General features: G+C 34.7%; 1 protein-coding gene across 1 annotated transcript in view; it reads right to left on the reverse strand.

The window, feature by feature from the left end:
- Window positions 1–5894: 5894 nt before the first annotated feature.
- HDAC9 (histone deacetylase 9) overlaps window positions 5895–17932 on the reverse strand; it is a 910581-nt gene continuing 898543 nt past the window's right edge. Inside the window, exon 26 of the mRNA XM_073009077.1 lies at window positions 5895–11678. Within this exon, the coding sequence (XP_072865178.1) occupies window positions 11639–11678 (40 nt within the window). The 3' untranslated portion in view covers window positions 5895–11638. The remainder of the gene's footprint in view (window positions 11679–17932) is intronic.

The raw sequence follows: 17932 nt of genomic DNA on the forward strand, positions 1-17932 counted from the left end.
TCTGAGGTTGTTAAGCCTGGACGTAGATTTTTAAATTTAAATTTATATTAGTCATATGGCCAAATAATCCATAAGCAAAATAGTAATAACAAGCATTAAAGTGATCCTAGGTAGTAAAACTACTGAAATGCCTGTCAGAAGGAAATAAAAAACTACCTGAGAGGAATATGTCTTCAATCCAGATAACATGTTATTGTCACAGATAAAAGCCCTACTAAAACTTAGCTCATGATAAAATAGTTTTAGAGGAGTAACCAAATTAATATAAGCAAGTGCTTGAGTATGAGATCACAGAGAACTCTGATAGAGACTGTAAACTAAATGTGTAGAAAATTATTAAAATATAGAGTAAGAAATCTAAGCAATAAAGAAATAAGACACTAGAATAGTGGAATATTTAAAATTTAAGTACATCTTTAAAAATGAATAACGTTTTTGAAAATTAAAATTTATAGTATAAAAATGCATACAATTAGACCTGCAGTTTTAGAGGAAATTATTCAAAGACACCATAAAGAGACAATGCAGTGGAAAATGTAAAAGACAAGTTTAATGACATAAAGTACAGAGTAAGGCTTATCGGTATGTATCTAACGAGTTCTATCTAACAAGAATTAGGAAAAAATGGAATAGAAGACTAGGGGAGCTATTATCAAACATAGATAACTTAGAATTTTCCAGAATACAGGAAATAATGAAATTTTTACATTTAGGAAACACAGTCAGTCCCTTGCAGCTTACACACACACACGCACACACACACACGCGCGCGCACACACACACGCACACACACACGCGTGCGTGCACACACGCACACACACGCACACACACGGAGTCACACTTGCTCACAGAGAGGATCTTAAAATGCCAAGAGAAAAAAGATTATTTTCAAAGAAACAATTATTAAGCAATTACAGGCATCTTGGCAGTGAAAGTACAGGCAAGTGTACAATAAAATGATGTTATCACAGTGCTGAGAAAAAGATAATTGGCAATCTAGAATTCTATACCCAGTCATGATCATTCAAGAGTGAGGCCAAAAAATAAAAAATAAATTCATCTCAGACAGGCAAGCTAGAAGAAAGTTAATCACTCCCATCCTGAAAGAAGAAAGAAATGAGGTGTTACCAAAATTATTGTGCAAAGATATTGGCAATACTTATTGACAACCTTTGTATTATTATAACTGGTTTTATGTAAATGGTCACACATATATATCAATAATTGCTCTAAATAAAATCAAGGTTTAAAAATAAAGTGAAACTAAATGCAAGGCAATAATGAGATGTAGGATAAAATAGAATATGTAGGACTCAATACAATTTGTGGTCCTTATTTTCTGCAAGTGGAGAGTAGACATGTGTAGTTAAGAAAATTGACTTTTAAGTCAATGCTGCATTTGACTAGTGTGAGTAAAATAATAGACATAAAATGTATATTTTTTAATGATAAAAGTTGGGTGTATAACTTTCAAATCATTAAATAGGAAATAACAAAGAAATTAAGGCTATGAGAAGATAATGAACTTGCCAAATGTCACAAGCGAGGTTGTTGTAGAAATAGGGCTGGAAACTAAAAGTCTGGATTCCCAGGCCTTCATTCTCTTCTCTGGAAATACTCTGGGAATTCATCTACTAAACTTGAATATTGTTAGAGTATAAACAAGATTTGTACACTTACCTGCTTTTAAAATTGCTTCTTTTCTTTTTTTTGAGATGGAGTTCCACTTTTGTTGCCCAGGCTAGAGTGCAATGGAGTGATCTCAGCTCACTGCAACCTCCACCTCCCGGTTTCAAGCAATTCTCCTGCCTCAGCCTCTCAAGTAGCTGAGATTACAGGCATGCAACACCATGTATTTTTAGTAGAGACAGGGTTTCTCCATGTTGGTCAGGCTGTTCTCGCACTCCTGACCTGGTGATCCACCCACCTTGGCCTCCCAAAGTGCTGGGATTACAGGCGTGAACCACCGTGCCCGGCCAAAATTGTTTCTTAAAGCTGTAAACATCTGATTCGGTTTGATCTCGACACCAATGACACTGATTTTTTAACACAGATTATTATATGGGGCGCCATATACTTTTCTATCCACTTTCCATTGAGCTTAAAAGAATTAATGACAAGAAATGACTACTTTATAGCATCTAGCCATCCTTTATAAATATGTACTAATTGCAAAGCAGTGTTTTTGGCTGTTTGGGACTTCTGAGCTAAATTTAATAGTCTAGTGGGAGAAAGGGCACTGTATGTAACTATGAAAAAGAAGTTCGAATGTATCTGGTTAAACACTGGCTGGATTTTAAAATAGGAAAATTAAAACTTCAAAATGGTAGCACAGCATTAATGGCCCAGAGACCACCTCTAAGTACAGTCTGCCTGATTGAGGGTGTTACAGCCTATCAGGATTTGGGGTCTGATGAAAGAATTAAAAATACTGCTTATCAAGATCAGTGCTTTGAAAAGTAGAAGAGTTTGGAAATTATGCTTTATTAAGGAGCAATGAAGTAAAGCCAAATTGATTATTAAAGAATTTGACTGTTGGGGACATGTCTTTCCAGAAATTATAAGCAACTAATTTTTTAAAACAAAATAATGAGAGAAAAGCAAATGACTGGAATTTAGAAAGCAATTTCTAAGTTTTTTTTTTTTTTTAAAGGATTTCTACAAAATCAATCTCCTGTCATGGGGAACATCACACACCAGGGCCTGTCATGGGGTGCGGGGAGGTGGGGAGGGATAACATTGGGAGATATACCTAATGTAAATGACAAGTTAAAGGGGGCAACACACCAACAGGGCACATGTATATACATGTAATAAACCTGCACATTGTGCACATGTACCCTAGAACTTAAAATTGTAATACAAAAAAATTTTTAAAAAATTAATCTCCTGTCTTTATACATCTTAACATTACATCTTAATTGAATGTTGATCTGGTAGACCTCAAGGATGAAAGGGAGTGAACAAATATTCTAATCATATCGACTTTTTTGATAGGGCTGTGCCCAAATCTTTCCATGAATATAATTATATGTAATTTAGACCACACGTTTCTTAAATCTATTGTATCTCTGCCTCCATATTATAATTTTATGAAGAAAAAAGAGAGGTCATATTTTTTAGACAGTCTTAGTATCACATGATTCTAAAGCCAAACCTATTTTATGGTAATATTTCTTTTGTAGTTATATCAGATGGAGATTTAATGAAATTTTCATTTCCTTTATATAGTTATATTGCCAATTTTCTTGCTATTTTCCATGCTATTCTGAGAACAAGTACTGAATACTTAGGACATATTGTAGGCTGTCAGTGAATGTTGATTACATTGTAAGCACTAGTTGGATAGCAGTAAAGAAGATGAGCTTTGTTCTGGCATTTAAATTGTAATTTACTCATCCATTAAATTACCCCTCTCATGGGTTCGTTGTGAGATTTAAACAAGAGCACAGGGTAAGTGGTAAATAACTATTAATATTTTTATTTTTCGAAAAAATAAAACAACCAAAACAAAACCTGTTTAACAAAGGAGAAAAAATAAAAATTGCGCACTAAAAATACACATTCTTAAAAGAAACAACCTCATTTTACATGGATGTAAAGTCTTCACATTAGGTTAAGAATAAATCTTCATAAATATACAATTAACTTATTAAAAGATGTACTTTTTATTATACCGTTAAATTGATTCACTTTATCACATCTTAAGTTTTTAAACCTTATTTTTTTTGGAAAAAACATTTTTTAGGACAAAATATATATGGCATTATATTTTAAATGTATAAGCTTTCATTATGGAGTTAATAATACCTTTTCTAGATACACTAAGACCTTTAAATTTGATTTGATCTAAGGTGCATGTAATCTTTTTAAAAATCCTCTTATTTCTCTAGTTTTTTTTTTAAAGATTACAGAAGGAATTCATTAATCTTTTCATCTCTTTTCCTGAATCTTACTTTCCTTTTCTTAGGACATTTGAAAGAATAGCTGTCAGTCTTTTCCAAAGTAATTATTAGGGCATGAAGGGAATTATCTATTTATGGTCAACCTGGAGGACCTAGGAATTTGCATAGCCTATTGGTATTACAAAGTTGAGGGGTAATTACTATATTTGGAAATATTTTGGGTTCAATAACCCTAAAGCACCACAGAAGTGTTAAGTAGTGAAAGATATTCTTTAGGCTTCCTTTTTCAACTACAAACTAATCTTTTAGAATAACAATATGACATTCATTCTTACTTTTTAAACATAGGCTCCACTTCTTCAATTGTTCGCTTTTTACCATGGAAACTTAAATGAAACAAAGAACCACAAAGTAACATTTGCCATTTGACAAATCTGATTAAACCAAAGGTGTTTACCATTGAAACCCAGTCTACCCACCTACTCCATCTCAAGTTTGCCTTTTGTTAGACAAAATATTACTATCTTTTCCCAGAAGGAACCCAAACCATTGTCCATTGGAAACAGTTACATTTTAAAATGTTAAACATTGCAGGGGGTTATAAAATACAAAAATAAGTATTGGTCTTGGAATATTTAAACAGTTTTTGGAGTATGTGCTCTAAAGATATCTTAGGGTTCTTGGCCAGATTAGAGAAAGTTGTTGATATAGGAATAGAAACAACAACTTTTTAACTTGTACTTACTGCACAAATCTAGCCACAATTACCAGATTCATTTAAATGACTTAATAAAACTTAGCAAAGACTGAGCATACAGTCTGTTCTGAAGGTTAATCATAGTTTTTTAGTCAAAGAATATCTTTAGTATGTCATCTTTGATGTGTCATACATACATCTGGAGAGGATAAGGGTCAAATCCTGTCTCTCACTGTAACAATGCGTTAACCTTTTCAATGCTTGATGTTTTCATCTCTAAGTTAGACTAATAACACCTATGATGCAGGGTTCATGTTATGGTTAAATATCATTCAGGTACAGTGTTCAGTAGAGTGACAGGCACATGGCAGGTACTTTATCAGTGGTAGTTATTATTGTTCTTTATTCTAACCATCAAACTACAAGCAAATAGCAACTCTGTTTTAATTTACTTCTTCTTTTGTGAATTTTCACATTACTGTAAGGGAGATTTAGTCACAAGTAAATTTTTTTTTTGAAAATGGAATTGTACATTTTATGGTAATTCATGATTCATAATATTTTGTTTATCCAACAAATATTCGTCAAATATTTGCTATCCAGAGTCTAATGGTAGGCACCAAGGACATAGAAAAATAAGAACACTTTTATTTCAAATAGCTTTTATTCACATAGGACTAGAGGAAAATCTAATTCAGTAGAAAACACAAAACAAAGGGGAATCTTTTATTCTCTTCAAAGGAGAGTCATGACATTAACAACATCAACGATAATTTGGAACACACCATTGCATTTTCAAATACAAAAAAGGAATCAGAAGAAGGTGGACATTCCATGAGCATGTTCAACAATGATATTGTTATTAGGTATTAATCCTTTATTAGATTATTATTTTTCACATCTGGGAAAATACCACTGGCAGCACAATTTTAAGAAAAGTTTGGCAACATGTATTTTTCTCAGCAGCTCTGGATGACAGATCTTGGTGATGCTAGCCAAAAAAAATTAAGGGCAAAACCACTGGTGCACAGAGGACAACAAACTGATCTTATTACAGAAACAGATATCAGACCACAATAGAAAAGACATTTTTATTTTACACTAAGCCAAAAATTCTAGATTATTGGCATACACATCAACAAGCCTGGTCTAGAGTGTTTAATCACAAAACTAATAAATATTGGTTTCCTGCCTGCCCTGCCTACCTTATTTAAAAATATCAGGACATTTGCTTTCAAATGACACAGACTGCTAAGGCTGTAACCTACAAAATGGTCACTCATTTTTAACGGCTTGTTTGTTATACCTAGAAACCACTGAAAGGGCAATTTCCTATATCGTAGTTATTGTGGAGGTAGACACTGACGTTGCTTCCCCAGAAAGAATTTGAGACTATTAAAGTGTAGGAAGAACAAATGGGGAGTTTTATCCAAAAACAACCCTTACATACCCAAGGAAGTGCCATTCCACTTCAGATTTTGCAATTCTTAATTCTTTGTTTTTTTAAAATGACTCCATTTCTGTTGAATTTTAAGTTAATAAAACCAATAGCTCAATATTGCTGCAAGATCTCTATGAATTGTCATAAAATGCCAGCTCCAAGAAGGGGATTCAAGACATGACCACAATGTCCCAGGAAACATTGAACTCTCCCTATTATATTTGACATTGCAACATTTGCTTCTATTGTGCCTAAGGCCTAAACAAAAAAATAAAAGGATCCCAATTTTTTTTTTTTTTTTAACTCTGGAAATCTCTTCCTTTCAAAACATATTGATTTACAGTTTCTCCTTTGCCAGTTTTCCTTCAGGTGAGAGTTCATGCTTGTGGGTTTGACTCAAAGACATCTTCCAAAGGACAAGGTAATATATGTACAATTTTCTCTACACAATAACTAGCACAACATGATTAGGGAGTAGCAAGAATGATGGCAAACTATGTTTGAAACAAAAAGAATAATTCTGCTTAGTAAAACAAACTGCCAAGTCCAAAATTGTAGACCAAAATACAATAACTAAATCTATCTTTTAAGAATATTCGAAAAAGTCAAGTGGCTCTTGAAAAGAGATGAAAAACAAAAGACAGAGTGTCTATCAAAGTGTTTATACAAAATGGCATGAAAGACAGTAGGCCTAGCGGTATCTCAGAAAATAAGTTGTCAAGGTCATTTCTACTAAGGAAACATAGTGTAGAGATTTCAGAAACTTTTGATTGCTTAGATATGGGCAATTTGGTATAGATTGTTAGGCAGAAAAAGTAGAGAAGAGTTGAAAGAACATTATTTGTTAGAAAGATTGTAAGTTTACACCAGATTCACCGTGTATTTGCTAAATGTTTCAGTTTGAGAATTAAGATGGTTTGAGAAATTGCAACAACCTCATTACCTTATCATTGGATCAAGTCCAAACAGCCCCAGATCAGAAGTTTTAGGTTTAATTGTCTGACCTAGTTATTTCCAGCATAGTAATAACTGACTCAATTGTATTTAATGTATTTTACAAAAGCATTATACGAAGCTAGGAATGTCATAGATAAAATGGACTGCAGTTGATTTGGAGAAATTAAGTTATGTAGTATGAGTATAGCATGTGTGAGTATACGTTGTTCACTTACAAATGTCATCCTCTGGCCACTTGACAATCATGCTCTGCTTCATAAAGCATTTAATGGAGTAAAAGCAAGCAAGGAGGCAAGGGCTATGATTTTTGATGCAAATATGCCCAGAAAAAGAAGCCACACATAGGAACTTACATATTTAATGGTGGTGTTGATGAAGGTGACAAGATACATTATAATATTTCATTCCAAAGCCAGCACATTGTACAAAATACTGCTGGAGACTGTACTATAATAGTGGCCTTTGGGAACACAAGAAATTTGATGATGATCATGACCATGTTGATCAGTTTTGAAGACAACTAAATGCCTTCACTTCTTAGCATAGGCCATCTGGTTTTCATTTCTTTGAAAGTGAAAAACGCCATCTTTATGAAAATAGTTGAACAAGGTGTGTTGTTTTCTACTTCTATCTTGTTTTCCCCTTATTTTCTCAGCAGGACAAGTGAATTCATTCCTGAAGCAGGAAAAGAATGTTAAGATACATGCCACTAGAAATGACAATGTCAGACACTGACAGAGTCATTTCAAGTTCAGAGTGAATCACTTTTAAGACAGTAAAGTTTGGCTTGTTTCTTTTGGGGCTATAAGACTTTTAATATTTCTTTCATTGAGATAAGTTGAGAATAAACATTCAACAGAGAAATACTAAGAAATATTCAAATTAATTATTCTAAACATAAATGCTGGCGTTAAGACAATAAGTTTGGCCAGGCGCAGTGGCTCACGCCTGTAATTTCAGCACTTTGGGAGCCTGAGGCGGGTGGATCACCTGAGGTCGGGAGTTTGAGACCAACCTGACCAACATGGAGACCCGTCTCTACTAAAAAGCAAAAATTAGCCAGGCATGGTGCGCATGCCTGTAATCCCAGCTACTCGGGAGGCTGAGGCAGGAGAACTGCTTGAACCCGGGAGGCAGAGGTGGCAGTGAGCCGAGATTGCGCCATTACACTGCAGCCTGGGCACCAAGCGCAAAACTCTTGTCTCAAAAGTTTTAAAATGCTGGTTGAAGAGGAATTTTTTCCCAGGAGACTTTCCAAATGATCCTTCTATTTTACTTCCATATGGAGTCTGTAAAGAAACCCAGTAAATCCACAAGGCTTTATAAATGACCTTTGGAAATAAAGCAGGACTGAACTATTAAGAGAGACCAGTCCTGTAATTTCTGAAGCCTTTGTGGGAGGAGATGCCCTGCTTTCAAGGCCATCATGTTGTCAGTGAGAGGTTAGTGACAGTGTCGTGTAGAGCTGGAGTAAACACTGAAGGCAAGATTTCCATCCCCCGGATTGGTAACAGAAATGTGATTTGTAGTCATTTTTTCACAAATATCTCTATTTTCTCCAAAGCTGACTTCCAGCCCCACTATTGATATTATGAACTTGTTAAAATATTTAAAGATAGTTCATCTCAAAATGTTCTTTCCATTTACGAAGCAATGGTAACATAGCCTCTGGTTTTGAGTCCATTTTGGTTACTGTTTAATAAAATGAACTGTATTTTTTAGTTTAATATCCAGCCCCAAATTATACAATTGGGAAAAATTAATATTTAAGACTTCTTTTTATACCTATGTTTGACAGTTTATTAAACTCCTAGTATTATTTACTAGATTTATGAAAAATCATTTTTATTCACCTATATGAGATATCATGAGACTGTGAGAGAGCCTATGTGATTTTCTTCAAAGTAAGGATCACAAAGAGATGCAAAATTGATAATACTCTTCTAGCCTCTCATTCAGAACAATTGTGAGCAATAAAATTTAAACCTGTAAGTGAAGAAAAACTATATCAAGTGAAACTACCCTTTCAAAAAGTGCTGGTCTATTTCAAAAGAAGTGTTGATATTCTCTGAAAGCCTCTATTCTGTCCCTCAGGGCTATGCTCCATCTTGTAACGGTATAATCAAAAAGCACTGGCATTCTGTTCTTACAGCTACATTCAGCTGTGAATAATCCTCTCCATAGTTCATTTACTTCTCCAGGTATCTGAAAGATTCTAAGTGCAACCTATTGGGTATGGTGTCACATGGGAGAATGTGTGATTAACTCATTAATGTGTCAAGTTTTAAATCTAAATAACCATGGAGATGTCCTAGTGATTTGGCTATATCAGATTAATGGCTTGGCATAAACATGTGGCTAAATTGTTGTAGGAAACTTCAGTAAATTAGTATGTTTGCATTACACTTGTTTTATTTTCCTATTCAACATCTAAAAAATATCTGGGAGGACTAAAAAGTAATGACAGAAATGTATAATTATGAAGTTGATTTTAAAACTACACGATTAGTTTTCTAATTAAAACATGAGTTTCCTTTTTAAAATGGGGGAGAGTCTTTTGTTAAGCCTTTGGCTCTCCTATTTTTTTAAGTAAATATCCTCAAGCAATCACTGCAAAATAACATAAGCTAGCAAATATGATTGGTATGAATTTCTCTGAAAATATCATGAAAATAAAATTTATAAAAAATTGATTACTACTATGAATCTAGATTGAATTTGCCCATATGCAATGAAAGCAATTTTTACCTAATACTAAGTTACATTCCATTTCAGATTTCCTATTTCAAAGGGTGTCTCAAATTTCTAAGATGTTAAACCAAGTATTGAGCCATTTTTGTATATGTAATAAAAGTCTTTAAAATTAAAATGGTAATCCTAAAAAAACCAAATGCATGAAAAATATGGTCTGACTGTATAACAAAGGGAGTTATATAATTCTACTTGAGTGAAATCTTTCATCTTTGATTTACAGGTTAGAGTCCTCTCTAACTAAAACCACATTGTTCCATATCTTTCATATCATGGCCTTCCCTAAAACCTTGTTTTAATTAAGGTTTCTTTCAGATTTCTGAATAAAAGCATGACAATCTTCACTTATGGCTTTAATATATCCTTTGAGTTAGAAAAATATATAAAAAGAAACATCAACTCTTTCAAAAGCATTGTCAGATATTAAATACTGTGAGATATTCTACCTCAATATCTTTAGGTGTTTGAGTTATATGTTGAAATAGAATTTTAGGAGGTAGGAGGATAACCTACTTATATTTAGTAAGTTACTTTTAATCTCAGAAATAAATGTCCTTTATTTTTAACCTTTGACACTAAGGCAACTTGTTTAAAGGCTGTTTTTTGTTTTTGTTTTTTTTTCACATGAAGGCACAACTTCTAGGTTAAGTCAATTCAAGGTGACTACAAATAAGCAGTGCCTTTGTTAACACATTTCAAACACATAGAAAATTGAGCAATGTTGCTTAAGTGATATTCGTGTGAATAGCTTCACAGTTAATAAAATGCAATCAGACAAAACAACTGTGTTAACCTGGAAAATAAACAAAATAATCTAAATAGTCAAGGCCCTCAAGTAATAGGGGAGATTATGGGTAATCTTCAGTTTTTCTAAAGGTAGGAATGAATGATGAAAGGTACGAAGAAAGAAATTGACAGAGGGCAGAAAAATAAAGGTGAGTGAATAAGTACTTGATAGATTTGCAACAAATTAAGACCACCTTTGAAAGGTTACCTGCTTTTCAAAGACACTGAAAATGCTTGGTGGAACATTTGCTCAGACCTACTGTCATAAGAACAAGGGATGTATGCGGGGCTGGGAGGTGGGGGGACTTCATTCTCCAACACAGTTGCAAAATTGCAAATCGCCTGTGTGTGAGAACACAAAGATATTATGGACATTAAAAAAAAAAGTGATATAAAATATTGCACCATTACAAACAGTGTGTGAGGTTCCTTTGGCATTTGGACTTTGAGATACAGTGTGGTTTATTCCACTGAAAAAAGCCTCATGCTAGTGCCTCCATCTTGAACTTTCACTAGGAAGAGTTGAACTGTGTGTTAAAGTTTAGGGAAAAAAAAAAAAAAAACCCTAACAAAACAAAACAAACAAACAAGAAACATTACATTCTGGGTGGAATTACTATCCTTTCATAGTAAAAGCAAATCCTGTAAACAAGTTAAGACTGTTTGAAAAAAAAAAATTACCCCAAAAAAGCTGATCAGAATGTCAGGAATGAATACCCCTCAGGTTTTGCCCAAAATTTCACTGGCTGTCATAGCTTCTGAAATTAACAATATCTAGTGCTGTACTGAATGTTTCTAGTTCAAACTTGGTGTCTAGGAGTGGGTCATCCAGCATATTAAAAGCATGCTGGAAGCAGTTTCTTCCAATCGTGGTTTACTGTAACTCTAGAATCACAGCGGTTACGTTTAAGGAATCTTTAATGCCCTTTCAAGTCCATCCAAAGAACAAGTGAAGCTGCTGTTCAGAATTTTGTGCCCAGTGTTTATGTTCCATTGAATCTGTGCCACCCAGGCAGCAGACAAGACATGTCTGAGGGTGCTGGGGTGGGGGGATACACAATGATGTCACACACAGGAAATATCAGAGGGGGACTTGGCACTTCACAAGGCTGGCTCCTCTTCCATAGGCTCACCAGCAGTTCTGTAAAAATAAACAGGCAATCAGAATACGGCATAAGAGTACACAATGACATTGTAGATTTTCATGCATAATCAAAGCTGATTTTTCAGCTCTCTCTAATGTTTATTTGTGTTATTCAGTTATCCATAAATAGAATTTCTTTCCTAGGAAGTATAAACAAATGTCAAGGGGAAAAACATTTTCGATCCAAGCAATCATTGGAAATGTTCCTGTTTATATTAAAACATGTCAGAATATTTTATAACTCTAGATTCCAAAATGTATATGTTTTGTGTCTACTACAGTTCAATAATTTATTGAAAAATTAACTATGATATTTTATTTTAGGAGCAATTGCTGTGATTTCTTATGGAACCAGTTTGCTAATGAGAGCAAAAGACCCAGCTAGCTTCTGGAGGAGACTCACTAGGGCTCTGGTTTTTGCTTCTGTTCTTTCATAACTGGATTGGCTGCCTGCCGGAGGCATTTCAAATCAAATTCTGAATTTGATTAACAAATCATTGCTATAGACCCAATATTTTTACAAGAAATGCACTATGGTAGCGTGTAAATAGTTTTTATTTGGCATCATCTGCGGGGTGTTCTGCGCAGGCAAAACCAAAACTAATTGCTTGAAAATTTATACTTGAGATTTAACCTTAATTTAGTAACACTTTGAGGGTGTTTTAAGGCAAACTTTTAGAATGACTTTTAATTTAGTCAATAGAATAAATTGTAGCAGGAATCCAAATACATGAGGTAGTTGGATTGTCGTGGGAAGATTACTGGGATATGAGATGCCGGGTGAATTGAGTTTGCGTCTGAGCTCTGTGATTTGTTAATTTTGCAACTGCTGATTTAAATACACTTTTGTGATCCTGTGGTTTCAGGTGTAAACCATGAAAAAAAAATGGCGTTCCTTACAGAATTAGCAAAGGTTAAAAAATAAAGGAGGTAAAATTGACCTGTAAATAATAAACACTTTGAGACATTACTTAACAATTTAGATTTGTCCCTTTGCTGTCTAACATGCATAAAATCATGTTGCCACACAAATGCACAGTTATGCCTTTGCTACTAGAAGGAAACAATACTTGGATGATGCTTCTCTCTAGGTAGCAGAATAATAGGTGGTGGTTTTCATTTTTCTTGTTCACAATGTTTACCTACTTGCCAGGATTCTATAATGAATTACTTTCACATTAGGAAAAAATGCTATGTTTAAACCATAGCTGTTTATGCAAACAAATGAAATGTTTGGCCATGTTATTTTACAGATTTATAAGAAAAAAAGCCAAGATTTCAATGCATCTCTAAATAAAGCTATTGACAAATAAAGTAGTAGCTTAGCATTTTTATAACAAATCCAAAACATTAAAAGAAAGATTTTATCCATAGGATGGCAATAAAAAATTTTTAAAGCATCCTTTTAAAAATAAAGAATGATAATCATTAAGTCTTCATTATTTATTGTTACCAAAAAAGAAAATTCTAAAAGAGTCTGTGTGGAATATTTAAAAAGTTGCTTCTTAAGAAGCTACAGCCTGTCCTAGAGTGTCTGGGATAAGGAGGTTGTGAGAGAGTGTTTAGAGGTGGTACATAAGATAAATGAGTCATACTTCAGAAAAGTATTTTCTATCAAAAATGATCAGCATTCGAAGGACAAAGCTTTTAAATTAAGGAAAACATTTAAGTTTTGAAACTAATTCATATGTAAATATATAGCCTTATTTACATCTGAGAATATGTGAATAATACAATTATAGAACTCAAACTGGATATTCTAATGGAGACCGATTTTTCCAATTTCTAACCCAAGCTGCAGCAGGATAAGCTTTTTCCCCAAATCCAGGATTCAGTGTGGCTGGAATTCCAGAGACAGTCAACTGTGGGAAATGTCTCAGAGGTCACAGATGTAAGGAATACACATGTCCCTGTGGTGGAGGATCTGTGAATTCTCCACATGTCCAACCTAGGCTTAAAGGATGTGAATAGGCTGTCTACACTGCAACCCACTCACTGCCAAAAATTAAGCCTCTTTGGTTGAAACAGGGCAACTTGCAGGTACAATAGTAAGCTTTCCATCAGATGCTTCTCTGCCTTTTCCTCTCTTTGAAATCATTTTATATTGACCTCTTTTTTTGGAATTAACCACTTATAGCTGCCCACTTTCTATTGAACCATCTACACGTATACACAACTAATCAATTCTCTCTCTCTCTTTCATTTTATTTATTTATTTATTTTTGAGACAGGGCCTCACTCTGTTGCCCAGGTTGGAGTGCAGTGGCACAATTGCAGCTAACTGCAGCCTCAACCTTCTGGGCTCAAGCCATTCTCCTGCCTCAGTATCCTGAATAGCTGAGACTACAGGCATGTGCCACCATGCCTGGCTAATTAAAAAAAAATAATTATAGATAGGCTCTTGCTATGTTGCCCAGGCTGGTTTTGAACTCCTGGCTTCAAGAGATCCTCCTGCTTTAGCCTTCCAAAATTCTGGGATTACAGGGGTAAGCCATCATGTCCAGCCTCAATTCTCCCCAGTGGCTTGCAGCATAGAAGTGTTAGTAGCATAGTAAGTTGGAAAATATCCTGGATTTCAAGATAGATATTCTGGGTTCAAGTCCCAGATGTTTTACTTTAGAAAATTTGACTTTGAGTGAGTCAATGTCTCTAGATTGTCAATTTTATCTTTAAAATAGAAATAATAATCCCTTTCCTGCCCTCAGGGTTATGAGAATTGAACGAGTTAATGTAAGAAAACGTGATTTATAAATTGTGAAGTGTGAAACAATTGTAAAATAACTGGATTATTTATATCTGCCATTGGGACAATTTATAGTATCTCCCTTCTCATATCCCTAGCTCTCAGTAGAGGTGGCATTATCTTCATATAATCCCTGTCCCTAGGTCACTATTTTATATGTCTGCATTTTTTAAAAAGATGATTTCTTTATGGAACATTTAGAAAGTAACCTGGTGAGTGATGACCCTTTAATGCCTGTGTTTGGAGGAATGAGAAGCAGTGCTCTGAAAATCCCGAGGCTTCCCACTTCAGTCATCCCTAGATACGTGCCTAGTTCACCTTGATTAACAAAGACACAAACTAGGGGAAGGAAAGACATGCAGGGAGGTGAAGACAGTAAGTTCAGAGATAACTATAAAATCAACCCAGCAAAGATAAATTTTAGTATAATGGTTTAACTAATTGAAAGACGTAAGCTTTCCTCCAGTAAGACAACATCACAGTGAACACTGATAGTTTTCTGTCAATGAAAATCAAAGATTTCATATCCTAAAGAAGGATCAATTCAGTCCAACAGTCATAAGATAATTTACAAAAGTAAAAAACAAGAAGGAAGTAATTTCACTTGAGATAAGATGTAGTGTTAAGTTAAATTCTTGTATTCTCTCTTAAATCTTATTTCTTGTGGTTTTAAAAATAGCATTTGTTAATTTATGTTAATGCGGTTATTTAATAAGACATTTTCACATTTTGCTGATTTAATTTAATTCTTATTTCTTACTTCTACTCCTCTTCCTCCTGAAAGGCAAGCAATACAATGCCTGTGACATTATTTTGTTTACAGGTGTTCTTTATAGCTGTGTATTATTGTTTTGGGGGTATATATTTTTACTTTATGTAAATTTTATCTTTATACACTTGTGCATAGTTTTCTCACTCAGTACTTTATTTATTAGATCTGTCATGCACTTAATGTTTATCTAGTTTGAAGCTTGTAACTTCTACGTGGCATCCCCATATGGTGCATCCACCACATTTTAACTATTCATTCTTCCAATAATGGACACTGGGCTTGACTCCAACTCTCTATTCACCATAAATAAAGCTGTAGTGAACTTCCTAGTACACGTACTCTAAAGACTTCCGCTGAGAATGTCTTTGGTATACAATCCCAAGAGCAAAATTAGCAGGTCACATATTTTATGCATATAAAATGGTACTAAATTAGTATACAGCGTGGCTACCATAGTTTATCTTCCCAAAGCAGAGAGGCTCTAAATCCCCACATCTCCACCCATGCTAGCAATACTTAGTTTACTAATATTTTTCATTGATTCTAGAAAAAGTTACTGAGTGTGTACTGTGTGCCCTGGTTCTGTTGTAGGCACTAGGAACATAGCAATGAACGAAATAGACAAACATCCCTGCTCTCATAGAACTCACATTCTACATTGACCTTATATTCTAATTGAATGTTTACCATCTAATGTATGTAAAACAATACCTTGTTGTTACTCAAATTTGCATTTATTTGATAACTAATCAGTTTGGACAAAGATTTGACTTTTAGTAAGTCACAAAAGCCAAAGTAAAAGAGAGAGAATCAAATGACTTTCATAAGTATGTGTCATAAGTAACTCTGTTTATCTCACTGATGACTCTTTTTTTTTTTTTGAGACAGAGTCTCGCTCTGTCGCCCAGGCTGGAGTGCAGTGGCCTGATCTCAGCTCACTGCAAGCTCTGCCTCCCGGGTTCACGCCATTCTCCTGCCTCAGCCTCCCGAGTAGCTGGGACTACAGGCGCCCGCCGCCACACCAGACTAATTGTTTATATTTTTAGTAGAGACAGGGTTTCACCGTGTTAGCCAGGATGGCCTCTATCTCCTGACCTCCTGATCTGCTTGCCTCGGCCTCCCAAGGTGCTGGGATTACAGGCGTGAGCCACCGCGCCTGGCCTGATGACTTCTTTATCTTTCCAGCATTCACAAACTAATTTTATATATAACTAATTCATATATTAGTTCGCGTTTTATGAATTCTATTTTATGTTCTATCTTTCATTTCCCCATTCACTTTTATTTTTGATCTTTCCCCTCCAATGTTATACCATTTTGTATACATACTAGACATCCCGTAGATAGTTTTTGAAATGTTTATATACATATGTTGGGATCATTTCAATGCTCTTTAGAAGTATAATAATTTCAATCAAAAATGAAATAAGAATTTTCAACAAAAGAATAAATATCCAGAAATATTCTCAGTACAAACTTCCTGTGTAACAATTCCACACTTAAATGTGTGATTGGAAATATATTCCCTCATATCACAAGGCTGTGCAGAAATAAAAGCCAAACAAAAGCAAACATATTTATACACACACACACACACACACACACACTCTCTCACACTTTCCATAACAATACAACTGGTAGCAAGTTTTTGCGGGAAATTGACATAGATTTTCTATTAGTACCATTACTCAACCCTAGTTTGCCTTATTACTTCATTTTCTCTATGTTCGCCTCTTAATTCTACAATATCTAGTCACCTTCAACCAACTTCTTCCTTTTTTCTCTCTCAGCCAATGGCTTTATCATCCAGACTATTAATTTGAACTTCTTTCTCTCCCCTTTCATTGATATTTCATGAATTGCCAACTACTCACTATTTCTCAGCAATTTATCTACACTAGGTTTTCTTCCTCTCCATTTCCTCTACCATGATTAATTGGCGTCTTTACCACAATTACCATAAGGACTTCTTGGCTGTCCCTTTAGTAGTATGCTGGCCCCTCCTCCATGACACTCTCTGTTCAATGTATAGACCTAAGTTGTCGCTCTCTCTCTGTGAAAGCTTAATACTGAAAACAGGATATAACTCAAATTCCAATGGTAATATTTTAATTCCCTTCCATTAAATTTTGTGCCATGATCCCTTTCTACTCAGCTAACTTATTCAACTCTGTGGCACCCCAACTGCCCTGAGAGTCCTTTCCCAAAGTTTGTACTCATATACTCTCTGAAGTTTTGCTCATCTGTTACTAACAAAATGGATCCTGAGTATCTAATTTGTGTCAGGTAATATACTGCTATTAAAAAAATAATGCTAAGCCAAAGGGACACAGATTCTATTCATAAGGAGCTGACAGGAGAAAACATAAAATAATCAAATAAGCACACAAATGTATCCAATTTTCAATTATGTCACATGGAATAATGCAGAAGTGTAAGGGAAACATGAGACTGTGTGGAGGACCTGATCTAATTTGGGGGTTAGTGGTCAGTGAACATTTTTCAAGAAGAAGAAGTAATATTTGATTGGAAATCTACAGGATATGATGAAAAGAATGGGAAGGCCAATAAAGGCTTGGCAGAAGAAGGTAGAGGACAGGATAAACATTCCAAACACAAGAGAAGGGATGTGCCAAGGAAGCCCTGATGTGGACATGAGTATGGCTTTTTGGAGGAAAACTGAAGCCACAGTGAAATATCATTCCACACCCACAATAAAAGGCTAAAATTATACAG

This window comes from Chlorocebus sabaeus, chromosome 21, assembly GCF_047675955.1.
Source record: "Chlorocebus sabaeus isolate Y175 chromosome 21, mChlSab1.0.hap1, whole genome shotgun sequence".
In the NCBI taxonomy this organism is placed as follows: domain Eukaryota; kingdom Metazoa; phylum Chordata; class Mammalia; order Primates; family Cercopithecidae; genus Chlorocebus; species Chlorocebus sabaeus.